This window comes from Trachypithecus francoisi, unplaced genomic scaffold (assembly GCF_009764315.1).
Source record: "Trachypithecus francoisi isolate TF-2019V2 unplaced genomic scaffold, Tfra_2.0 Lachesis_group19, whole genome shotgun sequence".
NCBI lineage: Eukaryota > Metazoa > Chordata > Mammalia > Primates > Cercopithecidae > Trachypithecus > Trachypithecus francoisi.
The window spans coordinates 42,697,159-42,722,059 of NW_022681464.1; the positions used below are offsets into that span (position 1 = coordinate 42,697,159).

General features: G+C 40.5%; 1 protein-coding gene across 12 annotated transcripts in view; it reads left to right on the forward strand.

The window, feature by feature from the left end:
- Positions 1-24,901, forward strand: part of PTPRM (protein tyrosine phosphatase receptor type M) — an 864,300-nt gene that overhangs the window by 371,105 nt on the left and 468,294 nt on the right. For all 12 annotated transcript variants that reach the window (XM_033178310.1, XM_033178302.1, XM_033178303.1 and 9 more), the window contains one exon: positions 7,065-7,180. In XM_033178310.1, the coding sequence (XP_033034201.1) occupies positions 7,065-7,180 (116 nt within the window). The remainder of the gene's footprint in view (positions 1-7,064; positions 7,181-24,901) is intronic.

Sequence of the window (24,901 nt, forward strand, 5' to 3'; positions counted from 1 at the left end):
TTATTTCCACTCTTTTGAATTTGTTGGGACCTGTTTTCTGGCCTAAGATATGTTCTGTTCTGGATAATGTTCTATGTACTATGAAAAGAAAGTGGCATTTGGGTGAAATGTTCCGTAGACCTTAGTTATGACTATTTGGCATAATGTGTAGTTTAATGTTTCTCTGTTGACTTTCTGTCTGAATGATTGGTCTGTTGATGTTCCCTACTATGACTGTATTAGAGTTTATCTCTCTCTTTAGATCTATTAATGTTTGCTTTATATGCTTGGGAGCTCTGGTGTTGGGTGTATAATATTTATAATTGTTTTATCCTCTTAACAGTCCCTTTATCTAATTATCTTTTTTGTTTTTACAGTCTTTGATTTGCTCTCTATTTTATCTGAAATAAACATAGATAATCCTCTTCCTTTTTGTTTTCCAGTTAGATGGAATATCTTTTTCCACCCACTTCACTTTGTCTTACCTATGTGTGTGCCTTTATAGTTGAGGTGGATTTCTTGTAGGAAGAATTTGTGTCTTGGTTCTTTGTATGTTCAGCCTTTCTATGCCTTTTAGTTGGATAATTTGGTTCATTTACATTCAATGTAATTATTAAGTAAAGACTTAGTACTGCCATTTTGTTGCTTAATTTCTGGTTGTTTTGTAGCTCTTCTCTTTCTTTCTACCTTTCTTAATACTGTAGTTAAGTGATTTTCTCTGGTCACATGTTTTAATTTGTTGTTTTTTGTATTTAATGAATCTATTGCATTGTTACAATTAGGCTTATAAAATATATCACATAGATATAAGTCATTTTAAAGAGATGACAATTTATCTTCGATGACAAAAGTACAGAAAAATGGAAAAAATGCTTTTATGCTTTAACTCCATCCCTTCACATTTTGAATTTATGTGGTTTCAATTTGCATATTTTTATATTGCCTGTCTCTTAACAGGTTGCCATAACTATTACTGTTTTTGAAAGGTTTGTCTTTTGGGCTTCATAATAGTTACAAGTGGATTGCACATCACAGCTCTAGTGTTAGAATATTCTGGATTTGTCTGTATATTTAATATTATCCTTGGGTTTTATATACTTTTACATGTTTTCTTGTTGCGCATTAGTGTTTTTTTTCTCCTTTCGTATTGAAGAATTCCCTTTAGCATTTATTGTAAGATAGATCTAATAGTGATGAATTTTCTCAACTTTTGTTTGTCTGGGTAAGACTTTATCTGACCTTTATTTTTCTATGGATAGCTTCAGTGGCTACAGTATTCTTGGATGGCAATTTAAAAAAAATTTCCACACTTTGAAATTGTCTTCTTAAACATTCATGTTTTCACTTAGGTTGTTGCCATATGAACCCCGGTTCCTTTATATGCTATTTGCTTCTTTTCTCTTGCTACTTTTAGGATGCTCTCTTTGTCTTTGACCTTTGAGAGTCTAATCATTATAACTTTTGGGGTAGTCTTATTTGAGTTGAATCTGTTTGGTGTTCTCTGACCTTTCTGTCCCTGGTTATTTATCTCTTTCATGTTTTGGAAAGTTTTCTGTAATTTTTTTTTTTTTTGAATAAGTTTTTTGCCCCTTGCTGTTGCTCAGCTACCTCTTGAGCACCAATAATTCTTAAATTTGATATTTTAAGGTATTTTTCAGTATTTTGTAGACAATCTTTGTTCCTTTTCATTTTTTTTCTTTTTACCCCTTTGACTGTAAATTTTCAAATAGCTGTCTTCATATTCACTGATTGTTTCCTTTGCTTGACCCATTCGGTTGTTAAGAGCCTCTAAAGAATTTTTTTTTTTTTTTTTTTTTTTTTTTTTTTTTGAGATGGAGTCTCATTCTGTCGCCCAGGCTGGAGTGCAGTGACGCGATCGCGGCTCACTGCAAGCTCCGCCTCCCGGGTTCACGTCACTCTCCTGCCTCAGCCTCCCGAGTAGGTGGGACTACAGGCGCCGCCTCCACGCCCGGCTAATGTTTTGTATTTTTAGTAGAGACGGGGTTTCACAGTGTTAGCCAGGATGGTCTCGATCTCCTGGGCTCGTGATCTGTCCTCCTTGGCCTCTCAAAGTGCTGTGATTACAGGCATGAGCCACTGCGCCCAGACGCTAATGAATTTTTTAATTCAGCAAATGTATTTCTTAGTTTCAAGATTTCTGTTTTTTTTTTTTAATTTTTAAATTTTTTTAAACTTTCTCTGATAAGTTTCTGAACTGCTTTTCTGTGGCTTCTTAGAGATGAGTGAATTTCCTTAAAATGGCTATTTTGAGTTTTTGGTTATAAAGTTCACATATCACCATTTTGTTCAAATCAGTCACAGGTTCCTTGCTTTGTCCATTTGTAGAGGCTGTGGTTCCTCATTTGTTTTTGTTTCTTGTGGATGTATGTCTATGTCTTTGCACTAAAGGGTTGGTTATTCCAGTCTTCGCAGTCTGGCTTGTTTTGGCTTTTATTGGACATGTTTGCTTAGAGCTTTTTTGTAATTTACCTGTTGATTTCCCTTTTTTTTGCTCTGCTAGGTTACTGCCTAATTTTTGGCACTAGGTGACACCTTAAGCCAAGGTTTGCCTCAGTTATAGGAAACAATGAGAGTGCTACTTTCCCTGAATTTGCAGGGTCCCAAAAGCGATATACTGGTAGTGTGGGAAGGGTGGTTAAGAGTTTGTGCAGAAAGGACTAACTATTCTCCTACAGTGAGGTGCTGCTTAACAGCCACTCTGATTTGGCATCCCTTTGGCCAAGTTACAGGGAAAGTTTCTAATGCTGGGACAGCAGTCCTGCTGCACCCTACCTTTGTCTCTGTCCTTAGGGATATTTATCCCTTCAGGCACTTTCGATGCTTCCTTTGAGTTGGGGAAGGGACAGATTTCCTGACAGGCAATCCAAAATAGTGGGGAAATTGTTTACCCACTTTGACCTCATTTTTCCAATGTAGAAATTATGAGTCAGGAAAGTTTCCGGATATTTTCTGCTGGGCAGATTGGGGGTTGGGGTTTCACAGATCACTGAAGTCTGGTTTTCTTCCCTCTGCTCAGAAAGTTTTCATGTCTCTGACTCCTGGAATAGTCTCATCCTCATTTGAGTTCTCGGGTATTGCTGGTGATAATCTCTGTGCTGTTTGTTTGTTTGTTTATTTATTTATTTATTGTGGGAGTGAGTGAAGCTAACTTGCTTCTATGCCACTATTTCAGAACTGGCAACAATGCATTTTTTTATTAGTAATTTCTAATAGTTTAACTTATGAAAAAGTAAAGGTTTTAATTATGAAAACTTTTATCTTAGTATTATATGTAGTGGAAGCAAACGTCAGTGTTCAATAATGGGGGATGTTTCAGTAAACTTGTTTATGTATGATATATATTAGGGTTTCTCAACCTTGGTGCTGTTGAGATATTGGCACCCGCTAATTGTTTGTGGTGGGGGCTATCCTGCACATTTTAGGATGTTTAGCAGTGTCCCTAGCCTCGGCTTTCTAGGTGCCAATAGCACTACCTTTTAGTAGTATAATTCTGCTGCGATACACCAGGAGTCATACTGAAAATATTTAACAATCCTTCAGCACAGGCTCAGAACTGACCAGCTTAACTGAGCGGGGTAAACTTTAGAATAGTGGCTGTGTGTGCAATATCCTTTTAACCCAAGTTATCGTGAGAAATGGCTACACACCCAGACACCTTGTGTTAGAGATCTAGCTTGCTGTAGTAACCTGTAGCTGGAGGAGAGCAGGATTAGGTGTCTGGGAAATCCACTGGAGAGACCAGCACCAGGGAGAGAACCTGCTGTTCTGAGTGTGCCAGATAACTTCAGCCTTTAACACCTCACAGGGAGATGGAAGGTGGGGGTTGGCCAACATGTGGAATGAAGGCTTCAAAGCATTGTCCTCAGATATTATTGGAAGGAAAACTTTTCCTTTTCTGATTTGGGTCCAGTGGTTGGGGACCTGCAAATTAACTGAAAGAGACAGATTAAATGCAGAAAAGGCAAAGTTGATTTTCTCATTTGCAGGCCAGAGTTCCCAGCAACGGAAAACTCACTAAATACCCAGAGATAAAGATTTATATTCCAAATTTAACAAAAGATTGGGGGGTGGTTTTAGGGCTTCAGTGAGAAAATGTAGAAAGTTCTATTGGGCTTTTTGATGGTGATGGCAACGGACAGTTTGTCTATCTGGCAGCTGAATGAGGCACCTCACTTACAGGGGAGTTAATGGCAACTATTTTTTCTGGGAAAGCTCTGTTTTAGTCAAATACTTGAAGCTCAGATAAGATTTCTTTCTACATCTTCTTTTGCTCAAATGTTTTCACTTTAAAATAATCTTCATACCAACTCTGGGGGTGTGAATGGGTCCCCATATTTTCTCCATGTAGAAGTTCCTTCAAAGAAAGAAAGTAGGTTGATAGCTGTGCAGACATTTGTGTTACAAATTGCAAGGTAAGAGATCTATGAAAAAGAGTGAATTTAGATTAGAACAAGGAAACAAAAAGAAAACAAAGAATAATGGTTGGAACAAACTAGAAACTCAGATTCTGAGTCCAGAGGCAGCCCGTGGCGGTTTCTGGATGTTGGGTTTGAGATTCTGAGTCCAGAGGGCAGCCCGTGGCGGTTTCTGGATGTTGGGTTTGAGATTCTGAGTCCAGAGGGCAGCCCATGGCGGTTTCTGGATGTCGGGTCTGAAGCGTCTTCAGTGATGGTAGTGTCACAGCCACGGCTGCTTCCCGGAGCAGAATGTGGAAGAGGTAGGGATTCCAGTGGGCTTTCTGAGTGGCCCACATGCTGATGGTGATTCATCTTTTGAAGTTAAATCAAGTCATCCAGTTTCAGCTTGCACGGCTTTGGGAGTATGCTTAGAATTATTTCATGGGGGAATTTTTTTTTTAATGTTTCCAGTTAAGGACACATGTACTAAAATAGATTTATTAGAAGAAATTTGTTTAAATTTCCTTGACAAGAAAACAGCTTTTGGCTTCTAGTATATTCCTATTAATTGAGTCAAATCTTAAAATTTTTAGTGAACTCTATTCATGTTGGGAACTTGCGGTGTAAGTAAACCTAAAATTATAATGTTTATAAAGTTTTTTATATGGTAAAAGTTTCATTAGTGTCAGATGAGAGTGAGAGAGTAGAATTCTACGGAAATTGAAATCTAAAATGAACAGTCTTTAAGGATAGGTGGATGGTTTTAATAATTTTAAGTGATATGAATTTAATGATGATAATGAGTATTTGCTGAGAGTGTGGCGATACCATCAAGTTCTGTTGCATCAAGTGCTGTGGCTGTTGTGATACTAGAAGGCCTAACCACAAGGTGAGCAAATGTGCAGAAGCTTCATGGAAGGAACAGCGTTTGAGAAACATCTTGAAAATTCCAGCAGGCAGACAGGGGAGCCACTGCAAGTGGGATGAAGAGATAAGGAAAGGCAAAGATGGTGGGAAGTCTGGGGAGAGGCACTGTGGCTTCGAAAACCGAGCCTGGGGTTTGGAACTGGATATACTGGAGTTTGTTCTTCTGACACTTACTAGCCAAGTACCCACAAGTGTTCCCCCTCTTGGAAATGGAGAAAATATCTCCCTCACAGAACATTTGTGACTACTCAGTGGAAAAGTTTCTGGTGCATAAGTACCCAATAAAGGTTACCTTGTTCCATTTTCTAAAAACAATGGGTCTTTGAGTATTTCAGGAACAAAGACTAAAAGAGAAATTCATTTAGGGACTTTTTACAGAGATCTTTTAAAAACACAGAATTATGTTATTCTTGAGCAAGGGGTAATTTGATTAAGTCAGTGAAAAGCAGAGATCATAGAGTTATATGTTAATATATTAGTATTAAGAAACAATGGTCCATGGTTATATTGCTTTATTGGAAGTTATTTAGAGTATTTTGTATGCTGAGCATCATGAATACTTTGTCTGAATTATTAGTGGCCTCCAAATTAATAATGGCGCATTCCTGTGTGTTTTTGACATTAAATTCAGTTTTTCTTTGTTCTTTGGTAGTAACTCAACTTCCATTCCTAATTACGTTCTACCCAGGCTAATGCGAGCCCTAGTTTGTAATCTTTTGCTACCCAGTAGTGGGGCACCCTTTTTTGAAGCTGCCTAGACATGGCTGAAGACACATTGGCAGTGGGAAAAAGCTGGCAAAGCATAACAGATGTATTCTAGTTATTATCCAGATTTATCTGTCTCTCCCAGGAAGTATGATCATACTCTGCTTCCTTTTCTGTGCCCACCCTTCCCACTTTGTTACTCTTTCACTCTATCATTGTTATAATAAAGGAATGTTTTCCTAAAAGTAGAATTTTCATAAAATTTAAGACCTGACTTATCATTCTAGTTCCTGGACGCCTGTTTGCAGTGTGATGCAGGAATTGCTTCTCATACTAAGTAGGAATAATCCTTTATTTAGACAGCTGTTCCATATGGACAATGTACATTACTAGACAATGGTGTTCACTATTTGGAATCCTTCTTAGTTCTTGAATTGGAAATAAGAATCAGCAAACATTGCCATGCTATGGCAGTCTCAGCATCATTTCACAGAGCATGTCTAAAGAAATAGTATTTTTGGCAGCTGAAAAATATTACATAAGTAATGCTGCATACCAGTTAGTTGTATTAAAATATATATTATGTACAGCTGTGTACTTGGCTTGAAAAGCTTCCTTGATAACATCGTTTAACTTCTTACTGTTCTTTTCATGTTGCTGGTATAAATATCTAATATGTTTTTGTTCAAAACATCAATTAGGTTTCAGTTTAATCTTTATTAATATAGATCTGTTATTACAAGAAGACTGCTGAGCTATGATAATTTGCACAGCAGGAACAATAAAAGATCTTCTTTCTGTTTCGTTGTATTCCAGAATTCTTGGCTTTCTGTTATTCTTTTATACAACATACCAAAACTTTTTATGGTATTTTTAAAATTTATGTTAAATATTTACAGCTCATATAAGCAAAAGCCTTTTTTTTCCCCAAGGTGAACACAATCGAAAGGCCAAAAATTGCAGGTAGATGGAAGAAGACATCCATGAGTTCCAGATCTCCACTTCTAATATCTTTCATTCTTCTTCTTCATGTAGCGAGGACTCCTCACTTCCTGCGGATTCAGAATGTGGAAGTTAACGCCGGCCAATTTGCTACCTTCCAGTGCAGTGCCATCGGCAGGACCGTGGCAGGAGACAGGCTCTGGTTACAGGTACAGTAACTCATTTTCACCTGTTGATGAGAGTCCAGCAGGAAGAATACATTCACCCTGGAGGAGGAACCCAGAGAAACAGACTCAGATCCTAGTATAACAGTTTCCTTCTTTGTTAATAAGTAGCCAGATTACTTAGTAATCTATAAAAGCTAATTATTTTTGTTTACGCACCTTTTGTGAATTTCTTTTTTTTCCCCTTTGCTTATGCTTAATTATCTTGCTTGGAAGATCTGATTGTCAAATGACTTATATGGCAGTTTATTAAATTACAAAATATAGCACTCTTCTCCTAAGTCCTCCTCTTGAGAAAAATCTAAAGAGTCTCTATCTCTCTCTTACACACACACACACACACCACACCACACCACACCACACCACACCACACTTCATAGGCCTTTTTGTCATTTGAATTTCCAAACTGTAAGCTTAAACTTAGAAATTAATAATACATATTTTATTTTGAGTTTTTAATTAAATGTTTTGGTGTAATGATCAATTGTGTGACTTGTTTTATATTTATTCAAATTCCACCATATGTGTTTTGCATGGCAGAGGGTTGCATGGATAGATCCATGCTCTCAAGAATCCTGACAGAGTGAGAGGGATTAAATTACCTGTCCCTTCTAACCAGAATGCCACCCACTTCTTTAAGCTCTAGGTTTGAGGTTTCCTCCACCTGAGTATTCTCCAATTGCATTCTTGTTTCTTCCTTTTAAGCATTAATCTGGAGGCTGCTTATTTTTCATCTTGCGTGGTATTGATTTTTTGTCCTTATCTTCCCTTGTTTTGTTTTGTGTGGGTTTCTTTTTTTAAAAAAAAGTATTATCTATTTATTTTTGGTTTGCTACTGAGTTGAACTGTCGTCTGGGTTTTAACCCTTCTGTGTATGTGGTTATGTTCCACACTGGCTTCCACTCCATTATGTGTGCTGGCCTTGTCTCTGCACGTGCCATCTCTCCACCTCCTGTCATGCCTCACAGCATAATTATGATTGTGATGGGTGACTTTATGTGACACTCTGTGTACAATTTTTAAATCCTTTATTCCTTTTAATCACTGCAATGTAAATCAGTAGTTGTTTGCTTTGGTTTATATTTGTCTTAGAGACAGGGTCGCTCTCTGTTGCCCAGGCTGCAGTAGAGTGGTAACATCACGGCTCACTCAACCTCCTGGGATCAAGTGATCCTCCTGCCTCAGCCTCCCAAGTAGCTGGTACTACAGGCACATGCAACCATGCTTGAGTAATTATTTTGTCATTTTTATAGGGATGGATTCTCCCTTGTTGCCCAGTCTGGTCTCAAAGTCCTAGCCTCAAGTGATCCTCCTACCTTGGCCTCCTAAAGTGCTGGGATTACAGGTGTGAGCCACTGCGTGCAGCCCAGTAGTATTTTTATTCCTTTGTTTCTGGGGAAAATGGGAGATATTTGAATGTACTGTCCCAAGATTAATCAGCAATGGATTGTCAGATGGGAAATGCATTCTGGAGAGACTTCTTGTTGTTTTCTGTCAGGGTGCTCCACCCCTCTGCCCAATGTCACTCTCTTTTTTCATATCCTACTGTCCCTTTTAGAGACATTGCTGGCCAGGAAGTGTATACAGAGGATTACATTGTATATTCCAAGTTCATCTTTACTTTCTTCTTTGTACAAGTTTTGTAACTGTTAACTTAAGAACTTTTTACAGCTTGTGAAAACTGTCTTCAGTATTCAATTTTTTTTTCTCTTTTTAACCCACTTCCCAGTTGTTTTAAACTCTTGATGTTAGAATTCAGAATTGTTTTCTTAGATAATGGCTATTGGTATTAAACACAATCAAGATTGGCCATCTGTGGTAACTGATGAGACAAACATGTTCTATTGACATTTTCCACAAAGTATTAAGCACCTTATAAAAATGAAACTCTTTGTTCCTTTGCTTTATCTCTAGAAATCTTAATTATTTGTGGAAAAATATGTTTTGCTTATAATATTTATGACAATATTACTTGAGAGAATACAATATAAATACTTTATTAAGTCTAGAGAATGTAATATAAATACTATATTAAGTCTAAGCTCTTTCCTCAACAGAGTCATCTTAGATATTCCCAAGAATTTACAGGTTTGTGAGGACATGATTTGCTCTTTTTATTTTCGTAAATGTCCTGGACTTGGTATACTCCTGCTTAAACTTGAGCACTTATTTGGGTTGGAAATCTTTCGCTACTTCCTACCCATCCAGGAACTTTGTTTTAAAGATAATTTGTCATGTGGTGTGGAGAAAGCTACTTACAATTTTGGGGTTAAAAAAAAAAAGGGTCTAAATGCAAAGTTCTCAGCCCTGACTCTACTATAGAACAATTTGGAAGGGTTTTGTTTTGTTTTGGTTTGGTTTTTTTTCACAAATGTCTTACCTGTTTTCAGATTCTCATGTAATTGGTCTAGGTTGAAGCCCAGCATGCCATGTTGGGATTCCAGTGTACACCCAGGGTTGGAAATTACTAGTGTGAAGCAAAGTACAACACACATTCCAAATCAGGAAAGAAAGAAGGCAGACATAACGTATAACTGGTTCCTGTATTCAGTTGCCTCAATTTGACCCTGATGTTTAATTTTCCATGTATTGATCTTCGAATTTTTTCTCATTAGATTTGAATGATCGTGTTGGTAGTTGTTTTCACAGTCAGTCCCTTAATGCCTTTCTTTTGATCTTACTCAGTCTTCTCTGACCCCTCTTGTCTTTGGTGACCATTTATTACATTGCCGTTTTCTACACTGCACTGTCAAGAAGATGACACAGATAGAACTGTTGTGACTTTGAGCTTTTTACTGAAATTTACTTTGTCCTGGAATCAGGACACCATTTGGTTAGTGAATCTTTGTGATGTTAGAATAATTTTACTGTTCAATAATTTATTTTCCCTGGTTGGGTAGGCATTTTGTGGGCAAATGTTTATTTTATTAATAGCTTATGAAATAAGACCTGTGTCCTTCACCTGCAAGTATAGTTTCTATTAATCTATATGTTTACAAAGCAGTTTCCAGTAGTGATGAGGGTTTTCAGCAGATGCTGGTTTTGCAGAGCCCTTCTTGCCCTCTTGCCTGGGACTCCTCACTCCCCCTGGAACATTTTCTCAGGCCATTCTTTAGAGGTTGTGATGACATGTAAACCTTTCATCATGGACCAGGTCTGCATGTAAACTCATTTAGGTCCTCAAAATAATCCTGATATCCACGCAGAAAATTGAAGAGAAAATATATTTTTAGGTTTTTCTGTGATTCAAATCTCTCTCAAGAGTGAGACAATATTTAGAAATTAATAACACATCTTTGTTTGGGGGTACTTTGGTGTTTTTGAATATAATCATTTACAATATTTTTTTGAGACAAAGTCTCACTCTGTCACCTAGGCTGGAGTGCAGTGGCATGATCTCAGCTCACTGCAGCCTTGACCACCTGAGCTTAGATGATCCTCCCATCTCAGCCTCCTGGGTAACTGGGACTACAGGCGTGCACCATCACGCCTGGCTAATTTTTTGTACAGGTTCTCACCATGTTGCTTAGGCTGGTCTCAAACTCATGGGCTCAAGCGATCCACCTGCCTCGGCCTCCCAAAGTGCTGCGACTAGAAGAGTGAGCCACCATGCCCGACCTATTTACAATAATTTTTACTACTTGTTTTGAAGTCCTTTGAGACCCACAATAGGCATTCTGCACAAAGTTTCATGGTTGTATCCCATGATGGTTTATCTGTTTTATAGAAGAGGAGTTGGAAGTATAGGATTCTCCTGGATCACAAGGAAAAATGGCATAGCTGGTAATAATATAACTCTGTTTATTTACTTTTATTTCGCCTCTAAGTAATTCCACTCTACTATACCGTCTTCTTGTATTTGGAAGGTAGGTGAATAGGCGTTATGCACTTATGCTTTGATAGAAGAATTTGGCTGTGACCAGTATTACATCGTTAGTATCAAGGTGCCATCCTGACCATAGAAAATAATGTTTATCTGTATTGCATGTCATATTGATCCATACCTGTGAAAAATGGCCAAGGTTTTGATTTTTTTTAGTTTAGATTAAATATAATCCCTGTCAGAGTCTTTCACAATAACATAACATAAATAAATCTGATGATGACACTAATGAAGAAATGTTTATGATTAACAGATGTGTCCCATCTGTTTATATTTTCTTCGTCTCATCTGTGGACCACACAGGTTATGTTGCTGAGTGGGATTGTTTTTTCTAGAACACTGAACAAAAGAATAAGACCCAGTATGTGAGCGCATCCATCATTACAGCTGTAAAATACTTTAAAAAATTTTCCAGACGGTAGGAAGACAACATCTGTAGAACTCTTTTATTGTATTGAAAAACCTATATGCACTGCAGTTCTTGAAGATATCGGATATGGCAATCTATTCATATAAACACGGACTGCAACAGTGTGAGATTCTAAAATTAAATGTATTTATGGAAATCATTCCAGCACCCAAAATATTACCGTGATTTTTTTATCAACTTTCTAATCATTTTCTGAGCCCACATTTTGAAAATATCTCAGAGTCTGTATACATATACAGTGTGTATGTGTGTGTATATATATATATAATACTGAAAAGAGAAAACGGAATTTGGGATTTTCTTTTTATACTTTCTGTACACTTTTATACTTTTAAAAATACTTTCATGGCTGGCTGCAGTGGCTCACGCCTGTAATCCCAGCACTTTGAGAGGGTGGGGCGAGTGGATCACGAGGTCGGGAAATCGAGATGATCCTGGTCAACATTGTGAGACCCTGTCTCTACTAAAAATACAAAAATTAGCTGGATGCGGTGGCACATGCCTGTAATTCCAGCTGCTCAGAAGGCTGAGGCAGGAGAATCGCTTGAACCTGGGAGGCGGAGGTTGCAGTGAGCCGAGATTGTGCTGCTGCACTCCGTCTCAAAAATAAATAAATAAAAATAAATAACTTCTGTTTGCTGATGGGCAACTTCTGAGGTTGTATTTTTTTATGTAGTCACTGACCTTTAAGCCATGTATGGTTGTATTAAAGCCTTTATTGTTCTTTCTTCAGTATTCCAAATATTATTTGTCTACATTTGCTTGTTTCTCTCAGGACTTCCTATTTATAATACTTTTCAGTAAATGAAGGTGATAACTAATGCTAGCTAGTGTTTATGTACCTATAGATGACTCATGCATGTGCAGTTACAAGACCTGTGGCATGGGGGCCACTGCCTTCCTCTTCCCCTGCCTGTGGTCCCATTTTGGTGTTTTTGTAACTTCTGCTCTTTATTTCTTGTAATCATTGTAGAGGTTCCTGCATTCCTTATTCTTAGCAACCACATCACATTCAGAGTGGGTGGGAAATACAAAAGTTCTGCCTCCAGGACAAAGAGCAGAAGACAGGGAGGGAGGAGTGATGTCTTTTCAACAATGGATGAACAGGATCTTTGATCAGGCCAGGGTTTGAGGTGCGCATGTTGAGTGAATAGCAGTTGGCAGTGGAAACCTGGAAAATAACCACTTTCTCACAGTTGTTAGAGGTCCCTACCATTTTTAAATATCTTACTTTTTAAAATTACACAATTATGTAACCTGAATTTGGAGCAATCTTTAAATTAAATTCCTAATTTTATTGACGAGAAAACAGAAGCCCAGAATATGTAGGAAACTTTAGTGCAGTTGTATGTCCGGTTTTTATGTTTATTATAGTTAACTCCATTTTATTAGTGAAAGTCAGTTTTGTATGTCTAATATGTTGATGTCTGTATATATATGTACATGTTTATACTTACGTAGAAGTATTGTGTGATTTATTTACAAATGCATGAATTTTTTCTCTCAGACATTTTCCTTCACTGAATGATCTTGCATGTCAAATATTAGCCTTTTAACCTGATAGTCTCAGATTTACTGTGATTTACCTGTGTTGAATTTAGAACTTTAAAATCCATCATAGCACAATATAATTGAGAGTTTTACTGTTTTGTTAGCAGAGCTTGGCATTTATTGTAAGTAATGCACCAGAATAGTCTTTTAAAATTATTCCGTAATATGCCTTAGTTCATACAATAGAAGAGGAAATCAGACGATGTTACTTTAAAGTACAGTAGTATCCTCTTATCTGAGATTTTCACGTTCCATGGTTTCTGTTACCTGTGGTCAATGAAAATGTCATTCAAAAATGTCAAATGGAAAGTTCCAGAAATAAACAATTCATAAGTTTTAAATTGTGCAGCATTCTGAGCAGCACGATGAAAAGTTCCTCTTCCCACCCTGTCTCACTGAAGACATGAATCATCCCTTTGTCCAACAAATCCCACTACCCACCCACTAGTTACTGAGGAGGTGTCTTGGTTATCAGATAGGCTGTCTCAAGATCACAGTGCTTGTGTTCAAATCACCCTTACTTTACTTAACCATTGCCCCAAAGCACAGGAGTAGTGATGATGGCAATCTGGATATGCCCAAGAGAAGGCATCAAGTGCTTCCTTTAAGTGAGAAGGTGAAAGTGCTCAACTTAATAAGGAAAGAAAAAAATTGTATGCACTGCTTGCTAAGATCTACAGTAAGAAAGAATTTTCTATACCTGAAATTGTGAAGAAGGAAAAAGAAATTCGTTCTAGTTTTGCTGTTGTACCTCAGACTGCAAAAGTTTACAGCCACAGTGCGTGGTAAGTGCTTAGTTAAGATGTACAAGGTGGCATTAAGTTTGTGTGTGCAAGACATGACAGAAGCTATCCGTGTTTTCAGGCATCCACTAGGGGTCTTGAAATGTATCTCCCATGGAACGGGGGGACTGCTATGCTGTTCAAAACACGGGTACAGCTGCGCACCCAGACTAGTACTTGTCACATAGCAAAATGCTCAGTGAATACCTACTAATGCATGGGGCTTACTGACTACCCAAACAAATTGTGTAGCTCCTTCAGGTGAGCATGAAAAGTAGATTTGTAGTTAGAGCAGGAAAACAAGCACAGAGGAAGTCGTTTCTCTCTGGGATGATTGCTTTAGGCCTACAGTTCCTGTTCAGAGGATGGTCTTTGATGAGAGGAGCAATACATAGAACGCAGTGGTGCCTCTGCTGCTTCAGGATATATAGCAAATATCATGCAAAGTTGCAAAAACTAATTAATAATAACACGCATATGTTGGAGTAATTTTAGAAGCCAATATGGTCAATATGTCATCTTTCTTAAACCTTCATTTCTTGTACCCTTTGCCTGGGTTTTCTTATTCTGTCATAATTATAACTTCTTTCTTAATTCTTCCTTTAAAAACTTTCTTGCAATAGCATCCACATTAAACATTATAGACATATACCTTTATTTTTCCCATGATCTCCATGAACATAAGAAATATACCTGTAATAAGGATATTCCATTTGAGTTTACACAATGGCAACACCTGTGTCATAGTAATAGATGAATTAAACCTACCCCATCCACCTTTTGTAAAGAATGTAATTCCATTTGAGCTCTTACTTTGAGGAGTTTAATTTTCATAAAAAAAAGTACTTAGAATTAACAGTTTCTTAGCTGTTGGCCTAGAGATTGATATTTTTTTTTCCTTTGAGAGTTTGACATATAATTCCACCAAGCTGGGTATGAGCTACACAATCGTGAAAAAATTATGTTTCTCTAGTCTAATAAATTGCTCACATTTTGTTTTTTAGCTCAGATAATTTTAGACCTTTTTCTGAGAGAAAAGAGGGAAACCTTGATATTTTTATAACCTACAGTGATTTTCATGGGAACAGTTTCACTGATCTACCATAGAATTTGACTTCTGAATGAATAAATTAAAAAATGGATGAATAGTGTTTATATTACTGACTTCAACAGGGGTGTTTGAAGTAAAGTAATTGCAACTACATTTACTGAGCACTGCTATGTGCTAGTTACTCTGGTAGGTGATGTTCAGGCATTTTTTGTCATGGATCCCTACAAGAATTTTATTATGTGTCCATTTATAGAAGAAGCAGCTGAGGCTTAGAAAGTTTTAACGACTCTTCCAATGGGGCATTGCTCGTCACAGTGCTTGGATTTGAACCAGGCCATCTATTTTGTATCATAACCATAATGCCGCTTTGGTACTGCAGAAAAAGACGTAGATAGTTCCTCATGAATTCGTAAGTATCATGTAGTAATTTAAACGATAGCATTGATCAGAATTTACAATTAAAATTGTTTTTGTATGTATGCAGTGTTGCCTTGGCTTTCGTGTGATGGATATAGGCTTTTGGTCAACCTTTCGAAGTGGCTTTTAGTTTCATTTGTTGATTATAAGGAAAAAAAGCACAACTGTATTTCAGAACAATTTTGTTATTATGTATAAAAGCCACAAAATGATTTGAGAAGAAGTAAAATTATGGTTCCCTTCTTAAGCTTAACTTGGGTATTTTATGCCATATATATTAAAGCATAAATTTAACATCACTTAGCATCCCAGAAAATACTAGAAATGCATAAAGGAGGACTGTCTTTAGTTGCTATGGGAACCATTTGCTCTCAAAAATTTTGAGTAGTTAAAATCACATCCATTATTGTTTTAGTCAGTTAAATATCTATATCTATATTTATATAATATCATACTGAACAATCAGACTGAAGCTACTGAAAACCTTTAGGTGTATACTGTATGTTTTAACTTAGTATGATTTTTGGATTACCTTTATTTAAAAATAAAGATTTCTTTTATATTGATGAAACAGTATAACATGTCTAGGGATACTCTAGAAGAAATATTAATAATCTTTTCTTTGTGATATTATCTAACTCAGCCAAAGAGAGATGGGCAGCAGGTGCTATAGGATGTGGCAGGAACAGGTGGGGCAGTAGAGAGCCCCTTCCTCCATAGCAACCTTGAGGTCTCCTGGCCTCAACTTGAAACTGGACCTTTTATTTTTTTCTTTCTGGCTTTTATTTTAGGTCAGAGGGTACATACTCAGGTTTCTTATATGGGTAGATTTTGTATTGCTGGGGTTTGGTGTACAAGTGGTTTTGTCACCCAGGTGGCGAGCATAGTACCTGATAGGTAGTTTTTCAACCCTCACCCGCCTCCCACCCTCCACCCTAAATTACACCCTGGTGTCTGAAATTGGGCTTTTAAAACTACTGGTCAAGGCCGGGCGCGGTGGCTCAAGCCTGTAATCCCAGCACTTTGGGAGGCCGAGATGGGCGGATCACGAGGTCAGGAGATCGAGACCATCCTGGCTAACATGGTGAAACCCCGTCTCTACTAAAAATACAAAAACTAGCTGGGCGAGGTGGCGGGCGCCTGTAGTCCCAGCTACTCGGGAGGCTGAGGCAGGAGAATGGCGTGAACCCGGGAGGCGGACCTTGCAGTGAGCTGAGATCTGGCCACTGCACTCCAGTCCCTGCGACAGAGCGAGACTCCGCCTCAAAAAAAAAAAAAAAAAAACAAAAAACACTACTGGTCAAGTTGTGTCGGTCTGGAGGGCAGAAGAGAAGGAAAGGCATCGCCACTAATCTTAAGGTCTGCTTCCTTTGGGCCTAAAAACCATACATTCTGGGAAAGCCTTCTTTCATCTTTTCTCATATTCAGCAGAAGGCTCACTTGCTCGTCTTGCTTCCAAGTATCTGAGGCTATCCCATGAGAAAGGAAGGCAGAGATGGCCATGGTTGGTGCTGCCTGCTCCATGGGGCCAGTGGGAACTGGGAACAGGTAGAAGCCCCACCTGCTGCTGAGTTGGCAGGGCGGGAACCTCATGCACCCTGAGTGCAGCTGCAGCTTCCCAGCCATGGCTGCAGATCTGGCATCCCTGTGCTCTTAGAGGCTGGGAGCAGGCAGGAGCCCTGCCCTCCCAGGCACAGCTGCAGCCACCCAGCCACAGCTGTGGACTGGGCATCTTTGCACTCCCAGGGACCCAGGAAGACACCCCTGCCCCTGCAGGCTTGGAAGTGCCTGCTCCCACTGCCTGGCCTCTCGCTGCTCCCAGTGCCTGCTCCAGTCTTGGAGCAAAGTTGAAGCCAAACACAGGTGCTGTCGCAACCCAGCTGGGTGTGTGTGCGCCCAGGGCAGCGCTGACATGCCAGTCCCCTGCCGCCTCAGCCCCTTCCTGACTTTACGTACTGACAAGCATGGGAGGAAGGCTGAGGGGTTGTTGAGGGCAGTTTGGCACTGGCCTGCAGGTGCCCCTCAGCATGAACAGCCTGGGTGCCATGAACAGCAGGAGGCAGACAGGCTCCAGGAACTCCAGGAGGAGTTCCTCAGCGAAATCCCACCTTTAAGCCAGGGAAGGCCTGAAGGCTGGGAGCCAGGCTGTCAGTCCTGCAGTCCGGGAGTGGAAAATTATGTTTTTTTTTTTTTTTTTTTTTTGTGCCCTCCCATGGCCACCCATGAACCGATCAACACACACTTCCTCCACTCTGAAGCCCATAAAATCCATGGATTCAGCCAGACTTGAGCACTCAGGCCAGCCTGCCTGGGAAAGGAGCTACTCACTCCAGGGTCTCCTCCCTGCTGAGAGCTGAGCACTTGACTGATGACCTGCCTACACAGAGGAGCTACCCACTCCAGGGTCTCCTCTCTGCTGAGAGCTGAACACTTGTTGGACACCCTCACTGTGGAGTGGAGCTGACCCCTGTGGGTTTCCTTTGAGTTATTCTGTCATTCAGTAAAGCTCCTGTTCACCTTACTCACCTTCCGCTTGTCTGCATACCTCATTCTTCCTGGACACAGGACAAGAACTCGGGACGCACCAAATGGCGGGGCTGCAAGGGCTGTAACACAAGCAGGGCTGAAACACACTCTTTGCTCACCACATTGTGGGTGACAAGAAAGAGAGAAGGAGAGAAGACCTGTAGCCCTCCAGGGAGCCCAGACCTAGAAGCTCCCTGGGCCAGGGCTGTGGCACCCTCTTTGTGGCTCTGCAGTTCTGGTGTCTCAAGCTTCTGGGTGCCACCGTGTTCCCCATTGCCAGCCTTGGAAGCAGCTTGCAGAGAGCTGGTGCCCATGCCAGCACCTGGAGCTGCCCATTCCGCCACAGCTGATGTGCCTGACTGTGTGCAGTGGCCAGATTCCATGCTTGCTCACTTACACACCCCTCACCTCTCCACTTGCCCTTGGCAGGCATGGAATCCAGGCCGGTAGTGTCAGCCGAGTGCAGCCTTCCAGGCCAAGTGGGCCCATTGGGCCCAAGCAAAACTCAGGTAAAGGTACCACTGGCCACAGAGGTTTCCGGGTGGCGAAGTAACACCCCAAGGATCCCATAACATTATCAGCCATTGATGATCATTGCCTTGGTTCATTAATTCATTAGGAGTTGCAGAATGGTCTGGGTGTATCCGTCACTCATGGTCATCACCTAAAAGTGACCAAGGTAGTTATAATTATTGTTGTTGTCATCATCAGCATCTTTGTCATCAGCTTGTGTGTTTGAACACATTTGATGGGTTTCAGTCCATTGTACTTAATATCTTTATTGCTGCTGATGTCTTCCCCAGCCTTCCAGTGGGGCTTACTCTGCATGGGTGACTCCTGTCCTGGTCCATCTCAGGGGGCTTCTTTGCTTTCTGGTGCGATGACATATTCTAGGTGTATATTTTCCGTTTTCTACTTTAGACCTAGAATTGGCCGTTTTTCCAGGGAATCCTGTTTCTTTTTCTGTGGGAAATGGCCATTAGAAGTTACACTCTTAGCATAGAGGTGCTCATTACTACTTTATTTATTTTATTTATTGTTTTTGGATCTTCTCATTGGAGAGAGCTAGGATACCTAGGTATGCACACATACACACATTTAAAGACAAACTGTGCCCTGAGTGCACACTGACAATTCCTATGCAAATTCAAAACTGTAGGGATTTTAACCTCCTTTATCTTGCATCCTTAACCTCTTTCAACTATGTTTTCAGAAGAGTTGTATATTTTAAGGCATATTGACTAAGGAAAAGTGACGTTATTAACCAGGCATATTAATGACTAGCCTGGTCTTTTAGATCATGTTTGATAGGTAGCACAGGCACTGCCACTCTCCCCATACTAGAGTGCTATAATTATAGTTTAAAAGTGAACTGGCTTGAGACCTAGTTTTGCAAAGGTTTGAACCTTTAAATATGTAAAAAAAAAAGTTTGTCAGTGTTGGGCTTCTTAGTTTGATTTGGCCAAGTTAACCCACTTAACAGTTGGATATTTGATTTTAAGACTAAAGAACTTCTAATTTGGCTGGTATTTCTAGTTACTGCATTTATTATGTATATTCTATATTATTTGGATTAACTTCTAGATAACATTTAAATACGGGTTTATTAAATAATGTTATTCAGCTATTATGAATATATCATGAAATGAACTATGTCTTAACAGAATGAAGCTCTAAATTTCCCTATTCAAATTCTTCTTGAATATACCAATAATAATAGGATATAACTTTGGATATCTGTATATTATTTTGGTTCTCTGTATATTCATTAGCCAACTTAAAATGTGCTTGTCAATATATATTGCTAGTATGTGATGATACAAGTAAGAATGTTTAGTTTCAGTACAGTACTCCAAACTGATAAATATTTGGGTTAACTTGGTTGTGGTCTAGAAATCAAAGGTCAACACTACGTTAATTATTAAAATAAAACATATGGGCTGTATAAAGGGTAGATTCTTCTTTGAGATGTTCAATGAATACAGGATTTAGCTTGCATAAGATATTTCAAACAGAATTACTCCAAGCCCTGCTGATGTTATTGGTGATGTCAGTGGTAAGAATTTCAATCAATATCTTACAAATGGGCATATTTGAAAGTTGGATAATACAGACTATTTTCACTATTGAAGAAATGAAAGTGCCGCTTAATCCCCACCTGTGTGTCTGAGGAATGGGGACTGGCTCAGAGCCCCTTGATGCCTGTGCACTCAGAGCAGCTCCAAAATGCCAGAGATTGATTAATTTGCTGCAAGTGCTGCTAACTTCCCAGACCTCAATTTCTTTCAATCATTGCTCTGATTATTGCAAAACTATTTCTGAAAGACTTAATATGTATCTTTTTGCTGGTAAATTACTGCTCATTTAGAAGTCCTAGAGTTAGTCCATTGCATAAAGAAGGTGGTAAGTCCAATTTAAATAACTATCAGTACTTTTTTCTAGCCTGCTCAAATTGAAATACATGCACATTTGAAGAGACTCGTGCTTTTATAAAGAGCTGTATTTAACCCAGTCAGATATCTCCTCTCAGGCATCATCATTATGGTTATATCACTAAGTGGACAAAAGATGGGTCAGTGATTTCTTTAACAACCCAGGACGTTCGGTCGCTGTGCTTTGCATGGAGTCTGAGGTTTTTTGTTCCCAGCAATTGTGTCCTAGGCTGTCTCTCTTAGTGAACTCTCATATGGTAAAGAACAGTCTGATGCCCATCTTTCCTCATTTTTTATGGTCCTTCTGTCACGCTATTAAGAATGTAGAGTGCCAGTGCTTGGCAGGGCTGCCTCTTTCTTCTGAAAATTGGGCAAAATCTGGCTGACAATTTTGCTGTCTCTACCTGATGTATATTTTCATCATTTTGTTTTGCTAGAATAACAAAAAGTTCCCTGTGAATTTCTAGATGCTCAGTGGTACCCGAGGTTCTGAACACATTGACCTCTCCAGGTGTCACTGTCATGGGAAAAGAAGAGCAGGGGCAAAAACTCTCATGCCTTTCTGTACCTGTCTTGGAGCAAAGAGATCGGGGCTGACCATCACTCCCCACACTTCCCAGTTTAATTCTAGCCTAGGGAATGGAATCTGGGGACCAAAAGACATCTAAAATCAATTAATGTAGTCACTCGTTCAATGCCTGAATCACTTTTAATATCACCACCAGTCGTCCCTAGGATGTACGAGGCATGGTTGATATGTTACAGTTAGAGCAATACGAACCTGGCAAGGATGCCTGCCTTCATGGGACTTGTATTCCAGTAGAGGAGATAGACAGCAACTATGATAAGTAAGATAATTATGCAGCATGTTAGGAAGGGGTAAGTGGCACTCTTAAAGGAATAGCTAGGTGGTGCCAAGTAGGAGCATGTTTCAGTTTGGAATTTAGGCATCAGGTTAGGCCTCAGTGAAGATGTATTTGAGCAGTCCCTGGAAGGAGATGGAGTTGACTCTGGTGGTTGGTGGGAAGCATCCTAGGAAGAGGAAGAGGTCTCAAGGAAGGAGGAAGCTTGGGCTGGAAAGAACAGCCAGGAGCCCACGTGGTGGGACAGAGTCAGCTGGCACAGTGTGGCCATGACACATTGGGACTGGGAGTGCCTGAGGATGGGAGGACTGGGTGTGTGCCTTCTCGGTGGTCATTCTTAGTACCTTAGCCTGTACTCCAAAATCTATAATCAGAAAGTTTCCGTATCTAATTTAGTAGCAAAACCTGCCCATTTTTGTAATTCATTTGGTGACCAAACCTGACCTGAATGGATGTGAAGCTATTTAGGGTCTCTGGTTTTTCCTCCTTAAAGTCAATATTCCTAGGTTTTGATGCAGAAATATCAAAACCTAGGAATTATGGAATGCTGTCTCAGACTCTCCTTGGGGTGTCAAAGAATATGCAGTACAGATGCCTTTATAAAATAAAATTAAAAATCTGAATTCTGAACCACATTTTACTCCAAGGATTTCAGATAAGTAAGTACTGGTGACTTGTACTAGCTCCCTGTGGCCCAGACATTCACGTCCCATTCCTGTTTTACGTGCCCATCCTTTCCATGCTGGAAGATGGTTGTCCTCCCCGCTCATTCTTAGCCAGCCGTGTTAATGGCTAGCCTGGTCTCCAGCTCCTCCCCTTCTTCAGCTCCCTAACTGTGGACCAGAGGATTTCTTTACTGTCTAGTCCACAGTCCTCTGAACAAATCTGCTTCTCATATGCTCTGCCAAAAACCTGAGGCGCTGAATGGAATGCTGTGTGCTGGGACAGGGACAAGAGGGACCATCTCTCCAGATACTTCATTAACACACCTGAAAATTGAATTAGGATTTTAGACAAAAACCTGCTCCACAATTGTTATGTATCTTTTAATGATGAAGATGATGCTAAATGAGAACTCTATCCACTTAACAAAGTCTGATTTTACAGGGAAGCCGCAGATGCACATTTATTTTTATTGATGTTTATCTTGTTTTAATTTATTGTTTGGCTTTGTAGATATCTTTTCCCATCCCTTTTTGTTAATTTATGTGCTTATTTATTGTCACCTGTACATTTGAGAAGCACATCTATGACTATCAAAGGCAGGAATAAACATGTTGGGAGAAGTCAGAGATGAGGAAATAGCCTTGTGTCAAGGCACTGGAAACAGATGTCAGTGTTGGTGCCGACGAGCGGCTGTGACTCTGGTCACTTGCACGTTTCTAGTCCACCTGATCTTCCTGGCAGTTATCCCATCTTGTTCTCCTCGTGTCCACTGAGCTATCGTAGGAGACATTGCCTGGTGCTTTGCCGGGGGCTCTGAACACTGTGGATCCTCATTTCCTCACGCTCCAAGAAATATAGTTCGACACTGGAAGAAGAAAAGGAATACCTTTTCCTCACCCATCTCAAGGTTTATGGCTGAAATCCGTATAACAAAAAGATAAACACATAAAAAATTATTTAATACAGCTGGGTGCAGTGGTTCACACCTATAGTCCCAGCACTTTGGGAGGCCGAAGCGGGCGATTACAAGGTCAGGATTTCAAGACTAGACTGGCCAATATCGTGAAATCCCATCTCTACTAAAAATACAAAAATTAGGTTGTGGTGGCAGGTGCCTGTAGTCCCAGCTAATCGGGAGGCTGAGGCAGGAAAATTGCTTGAACCCGGGAGGCGGAGGTTGCAGTGAGCCAAGATCGAGCTGCTGCATTCCAGCCTGGGTGACAGAGCAAGACTCCATCTCAAAAAAAGAGAAAATTATTTAATACAAGTTTTACATGACACAGGAGCCTTCAGAAAATGAAGACCCGAAGACTCAGAGAAAACTTTTTTTTTTTTGAGACGGAGTCTCGCTCTGTCACCCAGTCTGGAGTGCAGTGGCCGGATCTCAGCTCACTGCAAGCTCCGCCTCCCGGGTTTACGCCATTCTCCTGCCTCAGCCTCCCGAGTAGCTGGGACTACAGGTGCCCGCCACCTTGCCCGGCTAGTTTTTTGTATTTTTTAGTAGAGACGGGGTTTCACCGTGTTAGCCAGGATGGTCTCGATCTCCTGACCTCGTGATCCGCCCGTCTCGGCCTCCCAAAGTGCTGGGATTACAGGCTTGAGCCACCGCGCCCGGCCATAAAACTGTGTTTTTATGGACAGTCGCATGGAGGTGTGATTGAGGGACAACAGGGCAGGATCTGATGGTAATGAACAGGGTGCACTGAACAAGGCCTGTTTGTTCAGCATCTCTGTGGCCTGTGTGACATTCCTGCCGTCCAGATACAGGGCAGGATACCTGCCACATGAAGGCCTTTAGGGAGGATGGAAGGAGGAAGTCAGAGAGTGACCTCTCTGAGTTTCCTAGCCCATCTCAGGGCAGAAGGGGACAAGTGGAATTTCAGTGTCTGTGTCCTGCTTTGTTGCTGGGGGGAGGGGGGAAGATGGTCAGCATGACCTTTCTGATGCCGTGGTTTTCTCAGCTTCTTTCAGCTTAAAATACTCAGTATGCCAAAGTGTCCTGTTTTGGGGTGGCATTTCCTGCACTGCATCAACGCTAACGAAGTGGAGGGTGAGGTCTCTCTCCTCCCTTCTCCTCCCCATGCAGTACTTTGAGGACATCCCCTCATTTCTTCTCCATTAGCCCCACAGTGCATTTGCTGCCCTTATGCATGTCTTCTCAGAATGGGGCTGATAGAGAACCTGATGTTGCTGTTGCACCTGACACATTTTTTGCTTTAAGAACCAAGGAGGGGTCTGTGAATGTGTACGTGTCAGGATTTCAAAGGAAACTAACAACGTCATTGAAGGCTCGTGTCTTTTTCCCTCGTGGATCACATCTTTCTGTGTGTTGGGTCATTTGGCCTCCTCATTTCTGTGTCTCTCCCCATCCTTGCCCTGCCTGGTCCTTTTCTCCCGATGCTTCCTCTCCTATTGCCTCACCCAGCTTTCCGCATTCCTTTCTGATTTTCTATCTTCACCCTGTCGTTCCCCCGCTCTTCTGCAGTGTAGACTACATGTTTTCCCACTTCTTCTGTTTTGTTATCTCACTGCCCCTGTGGTTCTTCCGTCTCTTCATGCCTTCCTGGTCTGGCCTTGACTCATTTCATTCATCCTATGGGGTGCCTCCATGGTTGCTGTCTTCAGGCTGCTATTCTAGCTCATGATTCCAAACTGGGGTCCTCTACTTCGGTGACCCAACGTGATCTTAAAGACTGGCTTATGCACCTCTTGACAAATCAAGGTGCACAACCCCTGGACACCTTCAGAAAGCCACAGGGCTTCTAGTTTCTCAGATGATCACCATATTGGCATCCTATTGCTGCTGTAACAAATTAACTCAAACCTCGTGGCTTCATCATCTTACTGTCTTGCATGTCAGAAGCCCTGAAATAAGGTGATGGCCGGGTTAGTTCCTCCCAAAAGCTCTGGGAAGAATCTGGTCCTTGCCTTTTCTAGCTTCTAGAGACCTCCCTCATATTTTGTCTCGTGACGCCCTCCTCACACTTCAAAGCCCATCGGCATCAACCTCTGCTTCTGTTACCTTTCCTTCGCATTGACCCTTCTGCCTTCCTCATAAATAGAGCCTTGTGATTACATGTAGCCAACCTAGATAATCCAGCCTAT